The 22,020-nt window shown below is 39.1% G+C and overlaps 1 protein-coding gene across 2 annotated transcripts in view; it reads right to left on the bottom strand.

Moving 5' to 3' along the window:
• LOC102307775 (voltage-dependent calcium channel gamma-7 subunit) overlaps positions 1-22,020 on the bottom strand; it is a 42,759-nt gene that overhangs the window by 8,424 nt on the left and 12,315 nt on the right. For both annotated transcript variants that reach the window (XM_005933744.2, XM_005933745.3), the window contains exons 2-5: positions 16,594-16,789; positions 14,254-14,340; positions 10,642-10,782; positions 2,456-2,601 (exon numbers count right to left, since the gene is read on the bottom strand). In XM_005933744.2, the coding sequence (XP_005933806.1) occupies positions 2,456-2,601; positions 10,642-10,782; positions 14,254-14,340; positions 16,594-16,789 (570 nt within the window). The remainder of the gene's footprint in view (positions 1-2,455; positions 2,602-10,641; positions 10,783-14,253; positions 14,341-16,593; positions 16,790-22,020) is intronic.

Genomic DNA, 22,020 nt, shown 5'->3' with positions numbered 1-22,020 from the left:
AACATGATGAGTATCTCACATCGAGAGCCTTGCACAGATTCCTGACCTCAACCCAACAGAACACCTTTGGGATGAATTAGAGCAGAGACCAAGCCAGACCTTTATCTCCAACATCAGTGTCTGAGCTCACAAAGGCACTTCTGAAAGAACTTTCTAAAATCCCCAAAAGATTTGAAGCTGTTATAGCTGCAAAGGGTGTGTCGACATCACATCCTTTGCAGCTATAGAATCTATAGATTAAGAATGGGATGTCACTCAAGTTCACATGCAGGTGAAGGCAGACGAGCAAATACTTTTGGAAATATTGCATATATATTATTGCTATCTTTCTTATAGTGGAAGTAGTTAGCTTCTAAAAAATGTTAAATGATTGAAATCACATGTATAATCCAAAACATACCTACTGGCTATAGAATTTCAGATCTAACTGGCCATATTCAAAACAGCTCTAGTAATATAGTTTAGGATAGACAGCAATGCAAGTGACGCTGATGCATTGACAATGTCTGCCAAAAAAAAACATAAATTAGATGAAGCGGGAACAGGCTCCTTTCTCTCTCCATCCATGACACGACAACATCTGCATTGCCTAAGGGAGCCAAAGTGAACAATGCAGAGTTCCCAGAAAATTCCCATACGTTTAAAGATTTACTAAACACAAGAATCAGCATCATCCTCCCTAAAGTGCAACACACCATAAGGAGGAGGGTGGGGGGATGAAATAAATCCGTACTAATTTTGCAGAGAGTTGACAAAAAGGCTCGGTGCTCCTCAGCGGAATGAGCCATTATCAAAAATGTATTCATGTTTTCACCCGGGCATCCGCTGAGCATTCACAGCTCATTCACTATTCATCCACAACATCATCGCTACAACAACCCTGAAACCTGAATGCTGATGAACGTGTGTGTGTGTGTGTGTGTGTGTGTGTGTGTGTGTGTGTGTGTGTGTGTGTGTGTGTGTGTGTGACAGAAAAATTGTGTAGTTAAATGTTCTTTGCTATTCCAGCGCAGGTTAGAAGAAGAGTGGGGAAGAAAAGAGAAGATAAGGTATGGAAAGAGGGCAGAGTTAAAGAAAATAAATAAAAGGAGAGGAAGTAAGATGAAGGAATGAAGTGATAAAACATGTAAAAAAAAAGGGGGGGGGGAAGCGAGTGAACGGATGATTAGAAAAGAAAAAAAAAAAAAAAAAAAAAAAAAGAAGAGGATGCCTGAGTGACACATGCATGAGTAAAGATGCTAAGACGGATAAACCCATGTCAAAGGAATGCAAAGACGACAGGTAAATGAGCGAAAAGAGGATTAAATAGGAAAAGAAGGGCAAGACTAATAGAAGATTAGGAGGAGCGTGTGATTACAGCAGGTGAAGACGCGATAAAGACAGATGACAGCCACTTTATGGGCACGAAAGATGGGAAACAAGATGGGAGGATAGAAGAAAGGATAAAAATTGGAATAAATAAGAAAAATTTAGAGGAAATGGAGGACAAAAATAAAGATGGGACGTGAATTTAAAAAAAAATTAACAGGAGAATCAAAGCAAAAGCTAAGCAAGAAAACATGAGTCAAAGATTTAAGCGAGGACTGGAGGAGAAGAAAACAGGATTATAGACTGAAAGATAACTGAAGAGGGAGGACTAAGATCAAAGAAACGATGGTGAAAAAAAGAAGTGGGAAGGGAAGAAATATGAAGTAAGAGAGAAGAGAGCAAAGAAGAGAGCAAAAGATGAAGTTAAGCCACACCATGCAAGAGGACAGCAGAGGAGATAAGAAGAAGAAGGAGGAGGGGACAACAGAGGATTAAAGAACTGAAGATAAAAGGAGAGAGAAAGAGACAAGATAAAAGTAGAGGACATATAAAGAGAGAAAAGACTTGAGTTAGGCAGAGAAGAGGCAGCAGGAAAAGGGAAAGGAGAAAGACAAAAGGGACAGAGATGAAATGGAAGGAATGAAGGATGAAGGAGGAGTGGAGCACCCTCTTTCTCCCAGTGAGGAATATTTGGATGCATATGAAGCTGTGCTGCGACAGAGCTGCTGCCCTCAAGTATTCAAGCTATTAACATTTATGAATATTGATGCGGGCAGGATGACGGGCTCCTACGCAGGCACTTTTTAAATCTGTGTGTGTTTAGCTGAATAAGTCTGCATTTTCAGCAAGCGTGCATGCGCGTGTGTGTGCGACTGTGTGTGCACATGTTTAGACAGCATGGTCGACATCCAAGCAAGATTCCAAACAATCTCTGCATGAACATTAAGGCTTATAAATGTTGAGCAGCAGCACATTTTTGTGTCACTGGGAACTTCTCACTGTGCCTGAGCACATCTGCAGTGTGTGAGTTTTCCGTTCAGCATGCGATCACTCACGTGTTTGTCTGTGTGCAGCAGCTGTGCGTGTTCGTGCTTGATTAACTCTTTGAGAATGCGTGTGGTGGTGCGTATTAGCGTGCTTCAATCACCTCTTTGAGGAGGAAGGAGGAGGCGGCAAAGGCAAAGGACCAGCCGTAGTGATAGTGGAAGAACTGCTCAGGCTCTCGAGGTCGGTTCATCACCTCATCGTTAATACTGGAGATGTACAAAACCAGACCCACCACCAGACTAAGACCTGCAAGAGCACAAATACACACATATGGTAATCACACAGTGAGAAAGATAGATGGTCCCGCTGTATGATAATATAGCGTATCCACGTCTCCTTGCATAATTAAAATATAACATCAGAAGATGAGTCAAGTGTTGGATGTTATTCTGAGCCATCTGCTTTCCCCAGAGCAGGCACTGGAACTCCCTCGGGAACAGGGTATTCCTGCAGGCTGGTAACCTCTATAAACACATATCTGCACATGAATATGCAGAAGTCGAATGAAAGGGACATGATTTAAGTTACAAAAAGCTTTCTGGTTTTTGTTTGCAGTCTGCTTGTCATCACAACTGAGTAGGCTGCAGTTAGATGCTGGTACTGTGCAGACCCTTTAGGAAACACAGAAGGTGTTTTATTTTTCAAAAACTTAATCTCAAAAACATGGATTATTATTTGACAGCGTTAAGGTTTTATTTGGTTTTCTAATATATAGCTTATATCTGCTTTCATAAACAAACAGCAGAGTACGGAACAGGAAAACTTGACCTAAACACCTTTAAGATCACACGGGAACACCTAGCTGTAGATAGTTGTAGATAAGCAGGACTCGAAACTCAAAGGGATTAAGTAAGAGAGGCAGATTTATTGCACTGTAGAAAAACTAAAAAAAAAAATACAAACTAAGAAAACGTAATCTAAACTGGAACCAAAGGACGTGGAAGCTAGGAAACAATAAACAGACAAACTAGACGCTAACTATGAACACCAGGGAGACCAAGGACCACAAGAAGTACGCACAGCAATGTGGGACAACGCAACAACTGGCAGAGGAAGACAGAGGACTAAATACACAGAGGATAACGAGGGGATGGGAAACAGGAGGGAAACACAGCTGGAAGTAATCAGACAAAATGAGACAGGGAGGAAGCAAAACTGAATGCAGTTGTGAAACACAGGATGTGAGACTGTGAAAAGAAAACAGGAAACAAGACATGACAGACTAAATATGAAATGTGGACACAGGGGAGGCAAGGAAACAGAACCATGAAGCATACGACATCAAAGAATTATAACTGAAACCAGAATTTACAGACCCAGTGCCATGACACTATCTACTGTTAGTCTTTAACCTCCTAAGACCCGAACTCTTCCACAGCATGCATTTTTAATTTCTCTTTGATATTTGGGCATGAATGTAAAAATAAAGAATTACCAGATTTTTTTTACCTTATTTTTCTTTTTAAGAAAAATAAGAGCCACATATGAGGATATTCGTTTAAAATTATGATAGAACAGTAGCAGTATAATGTCCTCGTAAGTGGATATCAGGCTCTTGTAGAGCAAAATTGAGTATTTTGGTCTAAATAACCCAAAATGTGATGTCCACATATGTGGACGCAGGTCCTAGGAGGTTAAAGTTTAGATAGGCCTCTGTTTGAGACACGGGGTGCGATGTACTCAACATGTGTAGATGCCATAGGATTGTTTATACATTTTAAGTTACTCTTTTCAATTAAATATGGGGTTCAATGTGTTTGCAAATCATTGCATTCTAGTATTAGTTCATTTTACACACAGTTTTTGAAGCAGTCATGGTCCTACAGTGGATTCATTAGCTCATCTCCACTGTGGAGAATAGTTAGGAATTAAAAAGTATAAATGGATTAAATAACATATCTAAAACACATACTTCTGTTTTTTGTAATAAAACGTGACCACAATGACTCAAAAATGATAACAGCTCCTCTGTGACCTTTACTGTCACCTTTTAGGGCTCCTGGAAATTAGTGTAGCCAAGAGGTTAAGATGAGTTTATTCTGACAATTAAAATAATGGACTGTCACTGTAAACACAGTAAGACAAAATACTGTACATACCAATGTTTTGGACAGGGCATAATATACTATAAGACACCACTATATACTCATCTAAATGTGCAAAGTGTATCATTTTTGAGTCAAAACAGTTTCATGTTAAATACAAGAGCAAAAAGAAAGAAACAAGCAGCTTATGACATTTAGTTCTCTATCCTTCATAAATGTTTAACAAACCTCCAAACTACAAATAACCAGTAAATCAGGAGGGGCGAGGCTAATGCTGCATTCCCCGGTTACCCTGAAATACTAATCCCATCTGAATGGGCCTTTCTTCTTGTTTGTGCGTGTGTGTATTTGTGTGCATGTGTGCACTTTGTAGCTGGAATAGCTAATGATAATGTGTCCTGCTTGTACTGTAAATAGACTGAGAAACAAGCTGTGCTGTGGCAAACAGAGATAAACAAGAACACAATCCCACAAACACACTTCGTATGGGAGAAGCGAAGCCTCATTAGGAGTGCGTCAGTTCCTCCCCTGTCGACAGACTAACCACAGCAACTGACCTGCAAAATCCTTCAACAGTGAAACCCTCTCATTCCAAACACAGCAAATGATGCAGATGCTTCCACTTAAAATCACCTTACAGCTCATTTTCTCTAAAAGTGTCACCGGCGAATTCATCTCATAGACTGTGCTACATAACACTGAATTAAATAAATAAATATATAAACGTAGCCTACATGGAGCTTCCAAAAATGTGTTAAGCCATATTTAGGCTGCTACACTGACATGTCACAGAGACTCTGTAGCTCAGCAGATCTGCTGTGCTCCTCCTTAAAAATGTAAATGCATGTCGGACACAGCTGCACAACATGATGTCATGAATTATCCTATCATTGTTTTCCCCTATGTTGATGATTGAGACAGCTTACAGTGAAGACAATATTATTTAGGAACATTGTAGCGATTGACCCAACAGACTGCAACAATTTGAGGAGTGTTTATTGCAAATCGCATAAAAATGCTTGAAAAATACATGACAGGTTCAACACCCACTTTAGCTTTTCAGCTGGTCTCACACACACAACTTCCTCCAGCTCTCCAGCTTCACTATGTAAAGGGAGAAGCCTCGTTAGTGAAATCCCCGACACCTGTCCCTCCAGCCTCCTTGGCACTGCCTCACTCCTCCCCTGCAGCTGAGCCAGGGACCACACCTCCGCCACAGATATATTTATCAAGCAATAGATGCAACCAGTGCTGGTCAAGCACTACTCCTGACTGAAAATACATGTTCACTAGATACTTTTTCTTTGTGTAACAGACTAATATCTAGGATACAAAATAGTAATTGACCTTTCAATTTCAAGAAAAGATAAAAGTTGACAAGAAAAATCCAACAAAAGACAACAGGGTGCATGATTCAGGTGACTGAACAAAAAATGACTGACTGGGTTTTGAAAGCATCCCACCTACAGAAAAGTCAGTACATATCAAAAAGAAAATTGTTATCATATACTGTATTTACAGGCAACAAGACTTTGGTGAGTACTCATCTATATTGTGATATTTTTAAGTTCAACGTCAAACCGCTCTATTAGTGGAAAACGAAGGAGATTAGTCTGAACACTGTATTTCCTTCATTTGGCCATCAGATGGCAGTGTTGTGAACAGAATGCACATCTCAGTAAAAGCCTCCCAGACATGTGGTGCTAGGACCCATGAACACACATGAATGAGCACACACACATTCATTGGAGAGGAGGTGGAGAAACAGCAGAGAGGGGAGAAAATTACTGGAGGAAGGACAGACAGGAGAAAACAGAGGAAACAGCTGGTACACAGTCACCATGTTATAACCTCAGGCTGCTTTGTGACTGATGGCAAGTTTTCACAAGACAAATACACACATGCTGATTTTCTGCAACCGCGTGATGTCATTCTCACTGATATGTGGAGCGTGCTCTTTTATGGCAAACAACAAGAGAACAGCGCACAATAGAAGTGAGCTTAAGTGTCGTCAATTTGCTGTTCAGAAGTGAAACTGGCAATCATCAGCCATCGATTTCTCACCTAACGCTTTCAGCCGTGAACAACAGGACAGAAATCTTCTACTTCTCAAAAGAAGCCCAACAATTGTTGTTGATTTTTCTTTTTTTTAAGCCACAGAACTTCAGCAAAGGTGAAAAGAGGCTGTCAGGGTTTATTCTGAGAGTCTGTTTTCCAAACAAACAAACAAACAAACATAAAACTAAAAAACAGAATAAAAAATATAAAAACTGATCCTCTTTCAGATGCTCTTAATAGACTTTTTTTTCATTAGTAGACTTCAAATTCCCATTTAAAGACCACATAATTATAGAGTTTCAGTCTTAATGAAATGTGGCATCGACGAGATGGTCATGAGACCAGTTACGGCTTGGAAATGTGCAGCTGAGGAAAAGATAGACGCAGAACTAGAGGCAGCTACAGATCCTGAGTTGGGAGTGACAAGGACGGAAAGGATTAAGACAACTCTGGTTGGACTCATCAGCTGCAAGAGAGGTGTTGTTTAATTAGCTTGGACACATGGAGAGGACAGATACTGGGTATACTGGGAGAAGGATGTGGAAAAGCGAGTTAGAATAGAAGAAGACCGAAGGTAGTTACGAGATGCGTTGACAGACGACATGCATGCAGGTGTAGTTTATATAAGATAGAGGTGTCACAACACCCATTATTTTATGAAGCCTTATTGTTTGAAGATTTACTTTATTTTCACTTAGCTTTTAGAAACAAGATGCGATCAGCGACAAACATGAAAAGGGCTGAAAATCCAAAGATATACAAACTCATCTGGCCATCACTCATCGATCACAAGGCGACCCTAAAGCATGCCCTCCTTTATTGACCTAAATAAAGGTCAAGGTCACGGGAACTTGAACTCATCAGACGTTTTTAGTAAATGCACCTATGGGGGGAATTTTAAAGTCCTATGTCACCAAGTTATCACATTCACAGACTTGGGTGTCCACTGTGCCCACCCACGGACACACTGGGTGATAACACATGATATATATTTATAAAAGGGAAAATAATGAAAACATATATATATATAAAAAAACAGAAAAAACAATGCGTATTAATGCAAATTCTATCATGTGTGCATACACATATTTGGTGTTTGGTAATATGTGTTTCATGCACAGATTTGTGTGTTTGACTCGTGTCGATGCATAGATGTGTTTCTCCTTGGCTTGGCGACATTCCTATGACATCATGTGTCCAGTCAGCACTCCACCATGCTAAGCTGGCATCTGCGAGGTAAAGCTCCCACATGCACGAAATAATAAAAAAGGAAAGAGAAACAGGAAGGTGATGTCATCTTATCGGCTCATAGTAAGAGAGAGAGTGACTTCAAGCAAAACGAAATCTCAGCAACTAATGGACCATCCAAGGAAACTGAGCAAAAACGTCACCCGGCCTTCCTGCAGCGACACGAGGAGGTGATGTCACCTTGTTGGCTGCACTGACTCTTAAAGCACAACTGAGACACTAAGCTCATTAAAACAAAATCCTGCTGGACCCTCGGACAAAGCAGCTCTGTTTTTCATACTGTTGATCCACATTTGTTTTTAATAGATTGAATTTTTACTCCTACCTGTTTTCTCAGTGGTTTGTTTTAACACATTAGGGATACTGACCACTGATCAGTGTAAATCATTTACAGATATTCATAGCGGTACTTGCATGTGCATGTTAAAGTGAGATTTTAGTCTAACAAAGGTGGTTTTATTTTTACTGTCATTACTCTTTAGGTCACCATACAAGCAAATAACTTGGTCTGCAGTATTTTACAGCAAATTTAAAATCAATGTCACATTCTCACTCAGTCTTTTACAAGATGCTCTAAGTGAGATATAGATTAACTGGTAAAGGAAAACTAAAATCACAAAGGAAAATGTGTCAGTCACAGGAATTTACAAGTCTGCTGGAACAAACACTAGTGTGCTTTCCACATCTCCCTTATCCGGCTGCGGGACAGCATCTGAACTGAATGCACAGATGTTTAATGTACCAATTTTACATTTGCAGGGCTCTAATTTGCAGCTGTCACATTAGACATAAACAGCAGCACTGAGAGTGCACCGAGTGCATATGCTCCTTTTATTTCACAATTTTCTGACAGATGCTCTCTTGGCTATTTTGCAGTATCTGTCTTGACTTTTGCCTGCCATCGCCTCTGATAACGTCTGACTGAAGCAGGCAGTCGCTCCTTTTGTTTTTTTTTAAAGAAGTGAAACAACACATTTAATGTGTGTTTCTGTGCACAGAGACTGAAGCAACAAACCTGAGTCAACAAAGAGGGATTATTACCTATTATTGCTGAATTGGGTTTTTAGGTGTTGTTGAGCCAGTAAAATAAAACGTGGTCAAAGAGTCCAAAGACAAATCTCTTTCATAACCCATTTTCATTGATACTGCTGCAGCACAATACAGTCTCTGGGTATAAAGTATGTTACCACCTTAGAAAGATATGTAAACAACTACCATTGAATCCATTTCCATTGGTGAACATGTCTCTCCAAAGCTGTGGACATTAAGTTGTCACTATGACAATTTCTCTTTGGTTGGCTGCAAGGATTTGCTCCACTTTAGTTGAAAGAGGCATTAGTGAGCTCCAGTACTGACAAGAGGTAAAGGGACCTGGCTCGCAGTTAACATCCCAAAGGAAGATGAGCTTTAAGTCGGGTCTTTGTGCAGGTTCCTCTGCACAAAAATAGGGAAAACCTCTTCTTTGGCGGCATGATAAAAGGCACTGTCATGTTGAAATACATTCAAAAATGTTGGAGACACACTGCTGTTTAAAACTCTATGTTTTGCTGGAGATGAGCCCATGCCTCCGGGCCAAATATATCTAGTCAGGGTTGTCTGCACACTTTAAGCCGCATAATATAATTTGGGTGAGTGTTACAGATAAAGTAAATCTCGTTTTTTAAAAGCACCATACGGGTCACCAAGTGTGACCACACAAAACAGTTACACCTAGTAACTTTCCACTGGGATAGAATTCGACTGCATTGGAAGTTGATGTCCAGTCCACTTACTGCAGTGAGATAATGGGAGAGTTTTGGCTCAGATCCCAAATGTGTCATCCCGAATAAAACCAACCTTCTCATTACTGAATTTCTGATTGAAACGTCAAAATGTACTAAAGCTACTTTCCAGATGGCTTGACTTATGTTGAAAGTTTTTACCAAAAGCCCACAGCAAGACCTCAAATCACTGCTGCCCTGTAGCTCCTCCAGCGGAGAGCAATTATTTGGAATTAAGCCCCATTCACTGTTCAGCCAGCAGCAAGAACAAGGTATGGCCTGACAAGCTGTCAGCTGGGAAACGCTTAGAAGAGCTGCAGAGTGAATCTTCATCCACCGAACCGTCTCTTTTATTAACCTTTAGGAATGTTGACTTTTAACAAGTGCACTTCTCTTCTGCTGCCTGGTTGCTATTTAACATCTTATCTAAGCAGACAGGTGAAAGAGGAGTTTGACACCTTCAAGGCTTAGGTGTTCACAACTGTTATGCTACAGCACAACAAGAAAGAGAAGAGATTTCTAACTACAATCCAACTAACTGTAAGGACAATAAGTTAAAAATGCTATTATAGAAACTATAACCTCAACCACTATAATCCCTAATAGACTACAAAGCTTTTGCTAAAGCCTTTTTTTCTGTAGCACTGCGATGAGCTTTAAATCTTCCATCATCACGGACTGTAAAGCCTGCAATTTAAAGCGAGGCAAGGAGAGACTGACCTGCAAGCAGTTGATGAGAGTTCACAGTTGGATTTAATCACCTGATCATAAACCCCTGAGTGTGCCTGGCGGCTGAAATGTCCTCAGGATGTGCATATGTTCCATTAATTTGATGGAGCTCACTTTTATTTTTTGGCATCAATACAATGAGAACATTTGATTTTGTGTTTCTTGTATAACCAGAGAATGTGTTTTCTCTCTGCAGACCCTCCGTCCACAGATTTTACGACAGCTGTGCGCTTATGTTTGTCTCCGAGGCAGCTCTGCAATGACCGAAAAAAACAGCAGAATAATTGGAAAATCAGGAAACAAACTGTGACAAGTGTAGTTGTGTGCAGTTGTTCCATGAGTTCTGTGAGGTTTTGATTGTTTCCATGAGTAAACAACAGTTAGTGTGCACAGGCTGAGGATATTTTATTTATCCCACTCACACTTTCGGTTCAGATTAACTTTACCTGATAGAATGAAGAATATACCAGAAACGAAGGCGAGGATGGTGCGCTGCGGCCGAATGTGCCCGATATTGCTGATTACAAAGGCGGTGAAGACAAAGAGCAGGGAGACCATGGGGAAGGGAGTGGCGGTCCGGACCATTTCTGAAGAAAAAAAGGAAGGAGGATTAGTAGAATGAGTGTGTGATACGAATAAAAATGAGGAAAACTCATAAAAGTTTAAGCCTTCAGAAATGGTCACATTAATCAAGAATAATTTAAAATGTTACCAAATTATTTCCTGAATTAAAAATAAAGCTTCGAGCAAATTAACTACGACACATGAAGTCGATAAAGTGGATTTTTTTCATAATGTGCAGAATATTTCTCTAAAGCCCAAAAATGTCTAATGTCATGTTGCTGCACATAATAACAACGTTGTGACTTTGTGTTTGGGTTGTTTTGTGTATTTTAAATGATTTAAGGTTTATCATGTTGTTACATCTATTTTTTTTTTTTTACAAAGTCTGTGTTTTCTTTAGTCGTGGGAAAAGTGGAAAATCTGCCCCAATGACCACTGTAACCACACAGGTGTAGCATACTGTAGCACACCATTTCACCATAAAACTATCAAACCATTAAGAGCCAGATAACTACATTTAACATCATACTGGTTGTTGTATGTAATATTATTTCCAATTGCCTTTTATTTTATATAGCCTCAGCTTTATTGTGGTTGGTCTGTGTAAGTTCTTAGTCATCTACTTCACGGTACTCGTAAGCACTTGAGTTGGAGGCAAATGGACCTTCTTTTACGATCATGAAGTTGTGTCACCTCTCATATGAAAAGCTTTGCCAGTTCTAAAAACTGATGGCGAGTTCCAGGTACTAAACTCATTGTTGCGTTGTCACCTTGCAGGTGGTCCTGAGAGATGTCTACACACGACGTCACCACGTGAGTCACCAAGGGTCACATGAATGAAGGTGTGAAGTAAAGACGTGCAAAGAATTTTTCTCATGCACAACATCCCGGTTGAGCAGAGCCAGGGCAAAACTAGTTAATCTCAAGGACAAAACAACTAAACACAAGCTGAACAACATTATGTATGCAATGCAATGCAATGCAGTGAGGGGTATTAAGACTGATACCTACTGGAGACACAACCGACACAACATAGGAGAGCCAGTTCATTAGGATGAGACTGTGTATCCCCTTTTATTTACAAGAACAAGAATTACTTCTACTGTACTGAACAGTTAAGATAACACTTTGTCTTTTTGTGTTGTCAGAAATCTTCAAGTAAGCACAGGAACCAGAAGTCTGCTGCTCGCTCAGTGTTACGTTGAGTAAGGTCTATGATTTATTCAGTAACCTCTCCGACGGAGCTGCTGCAGTGTTATGACTTGTGCATGTACCTGAGGACATTTATCTAGCATTAAGCGGCGCACACGTCTTCCCCCTGGTGTCTTTAACAACACTGAGTGTGTGCTTTACTTCAAAGAGCAAAATGCAGAGGGCTAGTTCATAGTGTCAACATCTTGAATCATTAAAACAGCTCAAAGACAAAAGGAAAAAAAGAAATGGTGAACTCTGAAATAGTTTATCTTTTTTTTTTTTCAAATAAAAATGTTGCTTCATAGGTTATTTGATTAACAACATTTGATTTAAAAAACAAATCTGGCATAATTGGCTTAATTTATGAATTCCTACAAAAAGTTTGAGTTAACAAAAATCATGTTAGCAAACATGCAGACATGCCTGGAGCATTTGTTAGCACACGAGGAAATGGTTTGGCACTTGCTCATCAGTGGCATCTGAATCAGTGCAGTTTGTCCACAGCCTAATGCTCAGCTGTGCCACCAAACATAAACTAAAGAGTGCACCAATCTTCTTTCTGCTGAAAATGGACTAGACTGTTTTCATTAGATCTTGCACCAGATGCTTCCATTTCTTAGACATCAGTAACCTACATGGAACAGATATTTGAAGGAAGAGAAAACTTATAAGCCAAACCTGAAAGCTGTGCATCTTATGTCTGAGAGTAGAAGAAAAATCATGAGTGAAATGTGAATTTTCAGTATTTGGGTGATATTAGATACAGAGCTAACACAGGTTACACCTATACACTGGTAATGTAGGACAGCCATGGTTCCTCTAACTAAGAAATCGTGTAAAATTTATTCATTTTTAATACTCTCATTACTTTTGGACTTTTGTAATACTCTGTACACAAGCCTGAGTTAAAATACCATTTCCTGCCTCCAGCTTGTTGAAAATTCAGCTGCCAGAGTTTTAACAAATTCAAAGAGACAGGACCACATTGCATCCCACATCCCATTTTTACAAGGCCACACTGGCTATACACATTTGATATCAAATTGACATTAGTTACATTTACATGGCCTCCCTTCTGCATCCATTACAGTTTTACTCAGGCCTCACGACTTGAGCCACTGCCTTTGTTTCTCAGGTCAGACTGGTCTAACCGTTCCATCAGCTCATTAAAGAAGGCACTTTCTGTTTTAATCGTATTTAACCAGGAAAAAAACATCCATTGACATTAGAAATCTCTTTTACTATAAATAATTTATATTAAGTAATTTATTAATTAATTTATTGTTGTATTATTCAGTGTTTATTTAACTTTTCTATTTTAACATTTGTATTTGTTGTTGCTGTTTTAACTCTGTTTATTAAACACATCGTGGGGTTGTGACCCTGGGTGTCAACTCTTTTGCGTTTTGTAAAGCACTTTGTAACCAACGTTTGAAATGTGACATGAATAAATTGTAATATTATTGTTATATAAATCTCTTGAAAGTGGTGCAGTGGTGGAGACATGCAATGATCTAATGTAGCAAAACCAAACACATAAAACAAAAAACTGTATTTGTTAGAGTTAAATTGTTAAATGTTTGTCATTTTTATGTTTACCATTTGTACAGTGTTTTAACTCTGATGAAAGAAATTCCACTGTCCAGTATTAAACTTCACATATACCCTGAACTGTAAGCAACATGTAAGCCTTTAGAAACAACTTCTGACCTTCTGATCTGTATATCACATGTATAAACATTTTCTTCCAGACATATATACTCCATATGTTGCACAAATAGGTGTTCTGTCTTTAGGAGAAGTGTTTTAATGTTTTAATGGTAATTAACTATTCTGTTTAATCAAAGACATTTTCATAATTGCCCCACATAATATCTTCCAGTAACAAGTGTTTTTTTTTATTTCTACCTGAACCACCAGAGAGCACCTGTCAGATCAGTCATCAGAGCCATGCAACGCTCTCCTCTTTCCTTTGTTCTTATGTTACAGACCCACACAAGGCATCACAAAAACCACGTGTAAGGAATATTTAAGTCAACAAAAGATATGTATGCATGTGTTTTGTGTGTCTGTTGTTGAGTGACTCATAGAGTCACAGCTCTATTTAGCACTGAGAAGACAAATCAGCAAACAACTGTAATAATAGACTGATGTGAAACAGATGTAAAGACAGAAATGTTGGTGAGTCTGGTCTGTCTTCCTACGAGAGACTATTTCTCTAGTTGCAGATTTAAAAGAAGGTAGAAGCTTTGAAATTTCAAATAAATATAAGAGTCTGTGTGTGTATGAAAGTGACTTACTGAGTATGTTGGCTGTGTTTTCTGTTGTGATCTCTATCTCTGGCTCTGTGAAATATTCCGATGCCACACATCTGCCCTTCTCGGACCCTGGGGGGGAAAGAAAAAAGTGAAAAAGAAAGAAAGACGAGAAAAAGGAAAGCCACAAGCGGGTAGCACGGTTGGACTTGTTTGGGTGGCAAACAGTCGGGGGATTATGCGCATGCAGAAATAAAACCAGTATAAACAAACAAAGAGGTTATAAAAACCCAGAGAAAGGGCAGACAGCCAGACTGAGACAGAGCGACAGTGGAGACAAAGAGATTTAGAAAGGACAAATAAAATGAGAGGTGAAAGAGAAGCGAGGCATCTCAAAAGAAATGAGTTTAAAAAAACAGAAACAGGGAGGCAGAGAATGGAAAGGAGAGAAAAAGTGAATTAGAGGCAGAGACAGATGGAGGTCAGGAGGTTCGGGAGAAAACAAGGTCTGAGCAGAGAGGGAGAGGAGCTGAATGCAGACACAACGATTAACCTCAAACTGTAGCCACAGACACACACATGCAATACACAACACGCAAACCTGACATCTGTATGTATACAAAAACATAACAGAAAACGATGCACAAATCTGCAGACAAATGTGATAGCTCTCCTCCCTCTCTCACCCACACACTCTCTTCCAAATGCCACTGGCGTTTTCCCTCCTCTGACCTTTTGTACCAGGCGTCAGACAACAGGGAAACACAAACATGGCCACCTCCCCAGAGCAACACCATCATGACCCGAAAGACAGAGACAGCTACTGCAATAAGGACAGCTATTTGTGTTTCGGTGTCCTGCCTGCTGGTGTTTGTTTGCGTGTACGAGTGAAAATACCGTTTTTATCATTCGGTTCAAAAACAATTATCTAACAAAGCCAAATTCTGCCAGAGGTGACCTTTTCTCCCATTCATAATAAATATTGTACTTATTTTAAGAAGTTAGATTTGGGCATAGTCTTTAGCTAGGCATCATCCAACAGCTGATGTCATGTTTGGATCTTATTTACGAGTTTAATGCCCATAATATGCTCAAGTTAAATATTTGTGATGTTTCAGGACACTCAGGGCACTCAAAATGTCTCTAATACTTCTGTTCCTGACTGAGTATTATACAGCTTATCTGGGGGTAATTTTTGTAATGGAAAAATCTGTGGGCTGCAGCACCTCACAGTGAAGCCCCGCCAATAGCCACTGATGTCATTGGCTCCAACTTAGAAGCCACTGACTTTGTGGTGGGTCTCAGTATCTACCAGAGAAATTCCTGCATTATGGTGAATTTTTTAATGAACATTTTTGCATCAATTTATGGTAAAGATGTCTGGAAAATGTGTCACGGCTTTCTGGCATCAAATAACGATCCTCAGCTTTTATCCCTGCTGAGTCAACACACATATACGTGTATTTATTCTCCTGCCCTCTTTTTTGATGCTCCACATTGGGTACCAGCATTTGTCTGTAGAGAAAGGGATAAAGGTAGTCTAACTCAGTTTCTGTTCCTCTGCAGTCAGTCAGGACACGGGTCCTTGTTGCACATGAAGGTTACCATGTGCACGGCTGCTAATGCTGTTTTCATTAGCAGCTGTCATGCATTGTTTAAGCCTTGAACACAACAAATGTGACAGAGCAAAATTTATTTGAACCAGTGTGCCAAGAAAAAAGTTAATTCATTGTAAACATTGTGCAACATGAAATCAATATATTTTAACTGTTTCACTTCGATTCATAACTGTCTATGGAAGCAGTGTGGAACAGATGCAGTGCTCAGCGTTTATTTTAAGACTGATTTTTTTTTGCAAAAAGAGTGGATTAAGAGAGAAAATTCAATAATGTTAGTCCCTCAGACGAGGTGAACTTTAACTGTACCAGCTGCGAGCCTTAGACTGAATGGCAAAGATAAGGCTCTCCCTTTGGGTTGCACGTTTCATGAATTGCTGCCATATGTTTTTCACTGTTGTGTGTATATTTCAAACCAGACATTAGCATTTTATCCTTGAAATGCCGATCAAAAGCCACACTTTGACAAATAAAATAAATATGCAATAAAATAAATATGAAAGAAGGCGAGCAGGACTATTAAAAAATGGGTAGCCTGCTGTACATGCACATCTATACAAATTGTTTTGTTTAATAATGTGTCTGATTTTTGAAGAATAAGTATATTCATGGCAAAAAAAGAACTTTGCTGTGGGATAGCAGAATAAATGTATAAACAACTGAAATTAATGGCATCAAATTATCTTTATAATTACCAGTTGACTTAAAATATAACTAAACTGAGTTTATGTAAATATAATTAATTTTATACTGTGGAACTGTTACCAACCAGCCACAAAGCAGACCCTCCAGAGGCCAGAGTGCAGCGCCATCTTGACCTCAGTGGTCTGGTTCTGCTGCAGGACGATTCCCTCCTCCATCAGCAGCCAGTAGTCTGTCGACACAGCGACGCCCACCAACAGCAAACCGCAGGCCCCAAAAACCGACGAGAGAAGTGTCAGCGCCCTCGTACTGAATGAACTCATCTGAGGAGAAAGGAGATAAAATCACGGTGATCAGTGTTGCTTGTGATAAATACAGCAGGGATCAGCATGCAGGAAGACAAGGAGGAGAAAACAGTGAATTAATTTGCTGGATTAAACAAATTAATCAAAGAGGGGGAAAAAAGAGCTATACCACAGATCGGGGGCGGGAGGGCCTACAAATAGTGGGGCGGCACAAAAAAACAGAATTAATGTTTCAACTCATTGTAGGGTGTTTTCCTCTCTCTTGTGCTCACGTTTATAAATAGTATTACCAAAAAGAACAGTCTTGCTGGGGGGCAGGAAATCTGGGGGTGTGGACACCCCCTTGGTGGTGGCCCTGACACAGTACAGCATTATCTATTGATTTCTGTGGTGTCAGTTAAAAAAAATGTGGAAAAGAAGAGATGACGAGGACACACAACCTGTCTTGAGTTTCACTGACCTCAGCTATGAAATATGTGCATGGACAACCTAAGAAAAAATAAACCACTTTCTTGTTGAAAGGCAGTATAACATTCAGGTTAACTGCTTATATCAAGCAGCAATTTAACAAATATTTTTCATTTTATGAAGCTGGATCCTTAAATACACAAATGCAACACCTTCTCTCTAAATATGTTATAAAATCCATCATTTTCAAAACTAGACCTTGAACGTTTGAGCCTCTTTATCCAGTGTTTAACATTCTTCATATTAAAGTCAAAGATTTTAAGAGCAATAATGTCTTTTTGTATCTCTCCATAAATCAGAAATTGCTGTCTTATTAAAAATGTCCAACACTTATATGTACATATGTACATTTTGGATATTTTCTGTCCGTCCCTCTGAAAGAATACACATTGTTGAAGTAAAATAGCAATGTGTATACCAATCCTGAAATTTTAAGATATTTAAGATGATTTGTAATATATATATATATATATATATATATATATATATATATTAAATATATTATATTAATCTATTATATATATATATATATATATATATATATATATAATATATATATATATATATGTGATGTGTATGTTATGTGATGTGTGTGTGTGTGTGTGTGTGTGTGTGTGTGTGTGTGTGTGTGTGTGTGTGTGTGTGTGTGTGTGTGTGTATGTGTGTGTCGTTAAGACTGTAAAATTTGCAAAGATTGAGAAGCGGACCTGAAAATTTAAAACAAGAAAGGAAAAAAAGTTAAGGAAAGACAACAATGTGACAAATTATGCTCGGAAATATTTTGAGTTCAGCAAAAAATGACAGAAGGCAAATGAAGAAAAGTTTATTGAGGTGTTAACAAGTCATCTCCTGCAAGGGAGAAACAAAACATCATTTGACGAGTGAGAGTGAGAACAGGGATGACTTTGATCCTACAGTAACTGAGGTCCTGATTGTTTGAGAATAAAAGGCTGTGTCAAAAATTTGTTCTCTTCAAAGTTAATTCATTCAATAATCATAATATCTCAAAGTTAATTCATTGCATATATACACAGTTAAGAATGGAAAAGAACATTAACAAATAAAAGAAAAAATATGGAAGCTGCAAAGCTTTGGTAAATAATAAATAATTTTCACTAATAGTTAAAATTGTGGTCTGGTCACAGTTTTGTTTTTCAATCTTCTGGATGCTGCTGAGGATCAGTAAGTAGCCAAAATGATTTTGGCAACGCTCACACTGTGACTGGCTGATCAGCTTCTTCTCGTATTCGGTGTGTCAGGTTCCTGCATTGCATGCACATGCATTGCAGGTTGGCACTCACTAGGTGGCAGAAACGCTGCCTCTGCCATGTATCACTTCAACTGTTGACAAGCTGAAAAACATCCTGGTCTCATGTACACAGAAACACGACAGGGCTTCATACATCCAGTCAAAATGGAGGTCACATTCAACATGCTGAGGACTGAGGCAGCGAACATGCTCGAAAACCGGCTTTCAATTTTCAGCTGTGAGCTACTTTTACACGGACATAAATTAGAGAAATAATGCAACTGTCTCTGCTACGAGCATGCATAAATTTATACTAATTGGCAGGCCACCTGCAGTCCAGTTCACCTTCAGCGGTGTACAGTGGGAACCATTAATTAAAGCTGAGGCTGAAGCGTTAATGCAGTTCGATAATTGCCATGGTCTTTACTCATGACAAACAAAATGGCATCAGCTACAAAATACACATGTATGCACAGTTTGAGCTCCTGATCCTCAGTGACAACACATGTAAAAAGCACTGATTTATGATAAGATCAATTTTAGAATCACCTATTTTTTCCTTCTTGTCTTTGTGTTTTGGAAATCTTGTAAAACCAGTTTTTTCCTCATGTAGAGAAAATGAGAAGCAGTCATCCAGGAGATGAAATAATCCCTCAGGAGACATTTATTATGGAAATACGTGATATGAAGGAGAAGAGAGACGAGCACACCTGTTAGAGCAGGTATGATCATACACTTCTGATGTTTATCTTTCCACAGAACATTTTCAGTATTCTCCTTTCTGTCTACAAACCCCTGCACACAGTGAACAAGGGAACACAGTGGGGCTCTGCACTTCCTCAAACTAACAATGACATCATATATTACACAAATAGCATCATGTATATAAGACAGGTCAAACATAAAAAGCTTCACAAGGCAAAGTGAAAGATTTTTGTGAAGGATTTACTTTGAGTAGGTCCCTGTAATAAGGTGGGGGAGTGGAACAAAGGTAAGGTGTCTGTATTTTGTGGAGGCCTAAAAGCGTCGGGCTCAGTGGAACTTCTGTTTTCCTTTGTTGAGGGTTCAAGTCAAGACAACTGCTAGTTTGAGGAAGGGCACAACCTCACTGTGTTCCCTTGTTCACTGTGTGAAGGGGTCAGTGGACACAGAAGGTAGACATATTTACATTACACACATATAGATATATGTACATTATACATATAGCATCATGTACGTATATAAGGGAAGTCTAACAGGATTTGCCATCTCTGTCAACTTTCCATGATATCTAAAGACACATTTTGCAGCTGGTCTTTATGATGCTGTTTAGAAATAACATAAGAGAAATTTGGAAATGTTTCCTGTCTCCACATATCATGTAAGTTCAGTCACATGTTATTTTGTACCTTTCTTTAAACATGTTCCCAAGTTTCAAACAACAAAACTTGTGAACATGTTCTCTGAAGCAACACATAATAGTGTATCACCGAAATTAAGCCTTTTACTTTGAAAAGTATCTGCATTATTTTTGGACCGAACTTTTAAAGGTGTGATGAGGCTTTAAAAAAAAAAGATAACAATGACAAAGTTATTCAATTAATTTTAGATTTTACCATCAAACACAGAACACAAGTCAACCTGCTGAACTCCGTGAACTCAGTGTGAAGAGTCTGCAGAAACGCAGCAGCTTTACTGCTGTAGGTCTCACAACAAACGTCGTCTCCATTTTCAAAAACATTTTAATTTCATATAAAAGGCAGACATTGCTCTTTTTGAAGAGGATATTTATGGTTACATTGAATGGTTTTCATGCATTACTATTAATAAATAACAGTGAAAACAGGGCGTTAAAGGAGGTACACTGACTTTTACGATGCTGTTTATGAGGTGAGGCCGATAAGAGACCAGCCAAGAACAAAATTAAGTCAGGAGACAAGATCAGAATTGAAGCGAAAGGAAGCAAGAGGAAGAGTGAGGCGTGACATCATCGCTCAAGTAAGACGGTGCAGAGCACATTCAGCAGTGTCAGAGAGAAGTCGCTCACCCAAGCATAACTCACCCATTACAAATATTTGATATGGTAAAACATCCATCAACAGAAACCTCCTGCGAAGATGATGGCACTAAGTATATGATGGTGTACGTGCGAGTGCACACGTGTAGGAGATTGCAAACGAACAGGAGACATGAGGATGTGCACAGAAGCAGAATTTCTGGGGAGTATCAATGCCTGACTTTAATAAAAACTAGTTTAGCTTTAGCTTTAAGAACTCAGCCAAGGACCAAAGATCTCAAATAGCTAAGCTTATGAAAAGGTTATGTCTTTTTAAAATTTGAACAAACTGTAGAGAGTATAACCTGCATTAATTTTTCAGGCAACACATACATTTTGAAGAAGGACTCAGTATAAATACATGACTCCAAACATACAAAATCTGCAGTCACATGCACAGTCAGAGTTATACCTTGACTTGTTATAAAAAGGAAAAGCAAAGCGAGGACAGTGACTTTGCCCTTTCTGCACAGTCGAGTAAGACGTCACGGACACTTTCAGAGACGTCACTGCCTCCCAAAGTCACATCCTCTGAAAAAGACAAAAGTGATTGGTGCTCAAGTAAATAAGCATCAGTCTTAGTGCTGCAAATGTCAGACTCAACACGAGAGGCAATCAGGCGCTCAGTGCTGCTGACTCAAAACACAAAAATCCATCCACCACTTAGACCAGAAGAGACACAGTCGAGTACCTGCGGGACTCAGATAACTGTCTCACTCTGTGGGCTTTTAGATTACTTCATTCAGCCTTTTTCACTCTCTGTTGATGACTTTCAGACTGGTGGCATTGCACTACAGAGTAGATAGTTGTCCTAACTAACCTACGTGTCTGAAATGTTTGTACTGAAAGGCATGAAGAAGTTGTCATGTTTTTATTTTTTTTTTATTTAATTTAATTTATTTATTTGCCTTCTTTGGGCATTTAATTGTTTCACTCTAAACCAGGGGTGTCGAAGACCAGGCCTCAAGGCTTTAGATAACACCCTGGGTCAGCACACCTGAATCAAATGATTAGTTCATTACCAGGCCTCTGGAGAAATTCGAGACATGTTGAGGAGGTAATTTAGCCATTTAAATCAGCTGTGTTGGATCAAGGACACATCTAAAACCTGCAGGACACCGGCCCTCGAGGCCTCCTGTTCGACACCTGTGCTCTAAACTGTTTTTTTTTATTTGGAGGAATTAGTTTGTCAGCACTGACTTATGTTAGAAGTTTGTGGTAAATTTTCAAAGACTGTAAATCAGCGATGAAAGCAGTCACATAACCCACTAGTTTGTGGTTCTGAAACCTCATCTTTAGTTGTATGTTCTCTGATTTAGACATCATCATATTTGGTTTAAGAAATGAAATGCTAAGTTATCAGCTAATGCTAATGAGATTGGTTAGACTATATGGGTGCACCACATGGAGACAGATGCCTGTTAATTATGGCTGATTAACTAAAAAATGCTAAATTTGATCTCACTACAGAACTAAACCACAAACATCTCAGATCAG

This window comes from Haplochromis burtoni, unplaced genomic scaffold (assembly GCF_018398535.1).
Source record: "Haplochromis burtoni strain Fernald_Lab_line unplaced genomic scaffold, NCSU_Asbu1 Contig_168, whole genome shotgun sequence".
NCBI classification, from domain to species: Eukaryota; Metazoa; Chordata; class Actinopteri; order Cichliformes; family Cichlidae; genus Haplochromis; species Haplochromis burtoni.
Note: the sequence above shows the minus strand (reverse complement) of the source record. Positions and strands in the feature narration are given on the sequence as shown.